The 5,744-nt window shown below is 51.5% G+C and overlaps 1 protein-coding gene across 5 annotated transcripts in view; it reads right to left on the bottom strand.

Annotated features, from left to right (window-relative positions):
- Window positions 1–788: 788 nt before the first annotated feature.
- LOC110492796 (SLX4 interacting protein) overlaps window positions 789–5,744 on the bottom strand; it is a 136,662-nt gene continuing 131,706 nt past the window's right edge. For 3 of the 5 annotated variants that reach the window (XM_036945975.1, XM_036945971.1, XM_036945972.1), the window contains 2 exons: window positions 5,567–5,667; window positions 789–5,470 (listed from right to left, as the gene is read on the bottom strand). In XM_036945975.1, the coding sequence (XP_036801870.1) occupies window positions 3,793–5,470; window positions 5,567–5,667 (1,779 nt within the window). In that variant the 3' untranslated portion in view covers window positions 789–3,792. The remainder of the gene's footprint in view (window positions 5,471–5,566; window positions 5,668–5,744) is intronic. The other 2 variants (XM_036945973.1, XM_036945974.1) reach the window with 2 other exon arrangements.

Raw genomic sequence — 5,744 nt, 5'->3', positions numbered from 1 at the left:
GTGACCACCGATAACTTCAGAACCAAGTTACAAATACAAAGTAACAATTACATTTTTTTTTTATTGTGACAAACAAAAACAAAAGTAAACAAAAGCACAGAAAGATGTATCAATTGAAAACCCAGATGACGGCATTGAAAGAGAAACAGCCTCCATGGGCCTGTACATTTTAATCATGTGGAAATCAATCGAGTGCGATTTTGCCAAGCTACTGTCTAATTTATGCCTCAATACGTTGGATGATGTGTATCAATATGAGCCCCAATGAAGCATCTTCGGTCGCCGTAGGAACGACGCATCGTTAAAACACTAAGTTCCATCGTTGTCGGGGAAACCAGGGCCTTTGGGGTAATTATCAGAAGGAGAGGAGGACGGTGTTGATCATCAGTTTAACACATTGGCCGGTTTTAGGCTTTACCCTGCAAACCCCCTTCAACGTCATTGAAGTCCATTTCTATCTGATTTTCAACAAGTCATTAATTTTCACATTACTGTATAGTTTTGCCCATGAGTTGGAGGCAGGACAGGTCACGGGATGCTGCTTGTTTTACGGGAGGCTGTCTTAGTTACCATTACCATCCTAAGTGTACTATCCTACTGTCCTAGGATATGACCTTGTCTGACAAGAAAATTAAAATAACTGTCATTTTGCAAAAATAATATGAATCCCCTTTTTCTAAAAGGCTTTACAATGGATTAACAGTGACTCAGTCAGTGTTGGTTCAGTTACTCCCTCTAGATTCTCCCCAGCCTGTCTTGTGTGTTTCCATAAAGACACAGAAACTATCTTCTCTCAGGGAGAGGGAACGTCTTTATTAAAACCATAAATGGTAAATAAGCAGTGACACGAACAGAGACAGCATTATGACTAATGTACTGGAACGTGGGACAGAGACAGCATTATGACTAATGTACTGGAACGTCGGACAGAGACAACATTTTACTAATGTACTGGAACGTGGGACAGAGACAGCATGATGACTAATGTACTGGAACGTGGGACAGAGACAGCATTATGACTAATGTACTGGAACGTCAAACAGAGACAGCATTATGACTAATGTACTGGAACGTGGGACAGAGACAGCATTATGACTAATGTACTGGAACGTGGGACAGAGACAGCATTATGACTAATGTACTGGAACGTGGGACAGAGACAGCATTATGACTAATGTACTGGAACGTTGGACAGAGACAGCATGATGACTAATGTACTGGAACGTCGGACAGAGACAACATTTTACTAATGTACTGGAACATCGGACAGAGACAGCATTATGACTAATGTACTGGAACATCGGACAGAGACAACATTTTACTAATGTACTGGAACATCGGACAGAGACAACATTTTACTGATGTACTGGAACATCGGACAGAGACAGCATTATGACTAATGTACTGGAACGTCGGACAGAGACAGCATTATGACTAATGTACTGGAACGTCGGACAGAGACAGCATTATGACTAATGTACTGGAACATCGGACAGAGACAGCATTATGACTAATGTACTGGAACGTCGGACAGAGACAGCATTATGACTAATGTACTGGAACATCGGACAGAGACAGCATTATGACTAATGTACTGGAACATCTTGGAACGTCGAACAGAGACAACATTATGAATAATGTACTGGAACGTGGGACAGAGACATCATTATGACTAATGTACTGGAACATCTTGGAACGTCGAACAGAGACAGCATTATGACTAATGTACTGGAACGTCAAGGGGGGCCTGGGTTTGGTTCTGTAGTCTGCTGGGCTCCAGCAGAGACAGGGGGGCCGAGAGGGAGGCAGGGGCAGGGTGAATGCCTGGGTGGGAGCCTAGATGTGGGCCTGGGTTTGGTTCTCTGTTGGATCCAAACAGAACCAAGGAGAGCCCCGGGAAAGGTGTCTTTCAGGGGGAGGGAGGAGGGGCCTGGGCTGGTTAGTTGGCTTCTCTGAAAGGGTGGGGGCCTAGAGGGCCAGTGGAGACCTGGCTGCCAGGAGAGGAATGGGTTGGTTGATTTCTCTGTAAAGCCACACCAGAACCAGTGTAGAAGAGCCTGGGGAGGGGTGAGTGACTGTCAATTAGTGGGGCAGAGTCAGTGGGGGGCTGGGTAGGTTGGTTTCTTTGACGGGCCCTAGCCGAGCCGGGGTGGGGGCCTGGAGGGCCTGAAAAGCTGTGGAGCCCCAGAGATCCGGGGGGGAAGTGGGTTGACTGGTTTCCCAGGAATCTATCTGGCCGTGAGGCTATGGAGAGGGAGTGGTCTGGCCCAACCCTGGCCCCTGCCCTCTGGACTCTAGCAACACCAAGAACCCCTCTGGCTACACCTCTATTATCCCCAAAATATAAAACATTGTTAAAATACAGTTCAATTGTTGAATATATACCAATATATATTGAAAACAGTTTGAAATTGAGTAGTACAAAGGGCTTCTAAGAGATAAGTCTGGTACTCCGTGGTACTGCAGCCTGTGTGAATATTGTACATTCTAGTATTTACTGTACATGCAAAACCACAGAATGAGAGTGCCTGACAGACCAACCAACCTACACATGTCCTCTATGCCCTTGTATGGTTATTTTTTTTACCCTAGATTATTGTTGTTATTGACAATATTGATTATAATTATGTTGATATTGTAAAGAGAGAGAGAGAGAGAGAGAGAGAGAGAGAGAGAGAGAGAGAGAGAGAGAGAGAGAGCAGAGGATACTGGAAGGGTTCAGATGCCTAGGAGTCAGTCAGAGGATACTGGAAGGGTTCAGATGCCTAGGAGTCAGTCAGAGGATACTGAAAGGGTTCAGATGCCTAGGAGTCAGTCAGAGGATACTGGAAGGGTTCAGATGCCTAGGGTCAGTCAGAGGATACTGGAAGGGTTCAGATGCCTAGGGTCAGTCAGAGGATACTGGAAGGGTTCAGATGCCTAGGAGTCAGTCAGAGGATACTGGAAGGGTTCAGATGCCTAGGGTCAGTCAGAGGATACTGGAAGGGTTCAGATGCCTAGGGTCAGTCAGAGGATACTGGAAGGGTTCAGATGCCTAGGAGTCAGTCAGAGGATACTGGAAGGGTTCAGATGCCTAGGGTCAGTCAGAGGATACTGGAAGGGTTCAGATGCCTAGGGTCAGTCAGAGGATACTGGAAGGGTTCAGATGCCTAGGAGTCAGTCAGAGGATACTGGAAGGGTTCAGATGCCTAGGGTCAGTCAGAGGATACTGGAAGGGTTCAGATGCCTAGGGTCAGTCAGAGGATACTGGAAGGGTTCAGATGCCTAGGAGTCAGTCAGAGGATACTGGAAGGGTTCAGATGCCTAGGGTCAGTCAGAGGATACTGGAAGGGTTCAGATGCCTAGGGTCAGTCAGAGGATACTGGAAGGGTTCAGATGCCTAGGAGTCAGTCAGAGGATACTGGAAGGGTTCAGATGCCTAGGAGTCAGTCAGAGGATACTGGAAGGGTTCAGATGCCTAGGAGTCAGTCAGAGGATACTGGAAGAGTTCAGATGCCTAGGAGTCAGTCAGAGGATACAGGAAGAGTTCAGATGCCTACGAGTCAGCCAGAGATCAAGTCCCAAATGGAGCTGTGGAAGAGACCGTGTAAACACACATCTGCCACAATACCATCTCTAACCCTGGCATCAGGCATCTTTACTGTACCCTCAAGCTCTGCCCTCCCCAGTCTGCTCCTCTCTCTCCTCCCCAGTCTGCTCCACTCTCTCCTCTCTCCTTTCTCAGTCTGCTCCTCCCCAGTTTGCTCCTCTCTCTCCTCCCCAGTCTGCTCCTCTCTCTCCATCTCACCCTCTTCACTTCTTCAGCCGTCGTAATCTGGATGGTCTGGCCACAGACCTCTCTTCCTCTCCCACTTCCCTCTCTTCTCCTCTCCTACTCTTGTCTCCTCCATTATATTCCCTCTCTTCTCCTCTCTTCCCCTCCATAATCTTTGCCCTCTTCTCCTCTCTTCCTCTCCCTTCTCTTCTCTTCTCTTCTCCTCTCCTCCTCCTCCTCCCACCATTCTCCCTCCCCTCCTCTCCCTCTCCTATGACGCCGATGTGTGTGGAAGCAATAGACAGGGCTGAGGAGACTACATCCTTGACAGATCGGCCTCTCAGACCTGCGGCGGGGCTGTTTTGGTTTGTCTGCTCTGTGTTATTGCTGCTTGTGAGAGGAAGGAGACTCTGGGACTGTTTCCCTGGAGTAAGCAGCTCCACTTCCACTGTGGTTTGAGAGGTTTGGGACTGGGTCCGCTCTGGGGCTGGGAGAGGGGAGAGAGGGGCTGTGGACTGGGTCCGCTCTGGGGCTGGGAGAGGGGAGAGAGGGGCTGTGGACTGGGTCCGCTCTGGGGCTGGGAGAGGGGAGAGAGGGGCTGTGGACTGGGTCCGCTCTGGGACTGGGGCTGGGAGAGGGGAGAGAGGGGCTGTGGACTGGGTCCGCTCTGGGGCTGGGAGAGGGGAGAGAGGGGCTGTGGACTGGGTCCGCTCTGGGACTGGTGCTGGGAGAGGGGAGAGAGGGGCTGTGGACTGGTCCTTCTCTGGGGCTGGTGCTGGGAGAGGGGAGAGAGGGGCTGTGGACTGGGTCCGCTCTGGGGCTGGTGCTGGGAGAGGGGAGAGGGGGGCTGTGGACTGGTCCTTCTCTGGGGCTGGTGCTGGGAGAGGGGAGAGAGGGGCTGTGGACTGGGTCCGCTCTGGGGCTGGTGCTGGGAGAGGGGAGAGGGGGGCTGTGGACTGGTCCTTCTCTGGTGCTGGGAGAGGGGAGAGAGGGGCTGTGGACTGGGTCCGCTCTGGGACTGGTGCTGGGAGAGGGGAGAGAGGGGCTGTGGACTGGGTCCGCTCTGGGACTGGTGCTGGGAGAGGGGAGAGGGGGGCTGTGGACTGGGTCCGCTCTGGGGCAGGGAACAAGGCTGCAGCTGGGGCAGGGAACAAGGCTGGGGCAGGGGCTGGGAAAGCCTCGGACTCCGTCTTGGCACTGGATTTGACCACAGGTGGACGAGGAGACGACAGAAGAGGAGGAGGAGGAGGAGGAAGGAGAGGGTTGGAGGATTCAGCTGAGTGTGTTGGTGTTATGAGGTCATTGGAGGAACAAGCTACTAGAAGTGGCCCAAGGCACACCCTCTTGGCCCTGGGAGGGTCTTCCCCTGGGACCCTGCTGGGTTTGTCTTCCCCACCCTGACTCTGGGACAGACCCAGTACTGTGTCTCTGGGGTCAGTGTCCCCTGGGAGCCCAACACTCTCTCTTTGCTTTCCCTCTGTGAGTCCCACCCCTCCCACAACCCCAGCCTGTTCTGTGGGGTCAGTGGATGTTGTGGGATGGCCGTGGGGCAGCACTGCGTCTGTGGTAAGCCTGGCCTGGCCTGTCGGTGGCTGGGGCTCCGGAACCTGCTCTCCTGGGACTCTGTTCTGCTCAGAGTGCAGTTTCTTCCCCAGGACAGATCCGCAGGGCAGAGGTTGGGTTTCTGGTTGGGGCCTGGCGTTCGCGTGTCTGGCTCTGAAACAGGGAACAGACAGAGAGGATGATCGTGTATCTTATTATCCCAAACGTTGTGGCTCTGGAACATTTTCCCATGAGATCATAGTAACTTACATCTTCTGGAGGGAACTCCTCTTTGTTATTGCGGAGGAGTTCAGTTCATCTCTGGTTTCTGCTGCTGGCCTGGAAAAATACTGGGACTCTGTACTCTGACTCTGGAGAGAGACAGAGAGAGGGAGAGAGACAGAGAGAGATAGAGAGACAGAGGGAGAGAGACAGAGGGAGAGAGACA

Source organism: Oncorhynchus mykiss, chromosome 16, assembly GCF_013265735.2.
Source record: "Oncorhynchus mykiss isolate Arlee chromosome 16, USDA_OmykA_1.1, whole genome shotgun sequence".
Lineage (NCBI taxonomy): Eukaryota > Metazoa > Chordata > Actinopteri > Salmoniformes > Salmonidae > Oncorhynchus > Oncorhynchus mykiss.
Note: the sequence above shows the minus strand (reverse complement) of the source record. Positions and strands in the feature narration are given on the sequence as shown.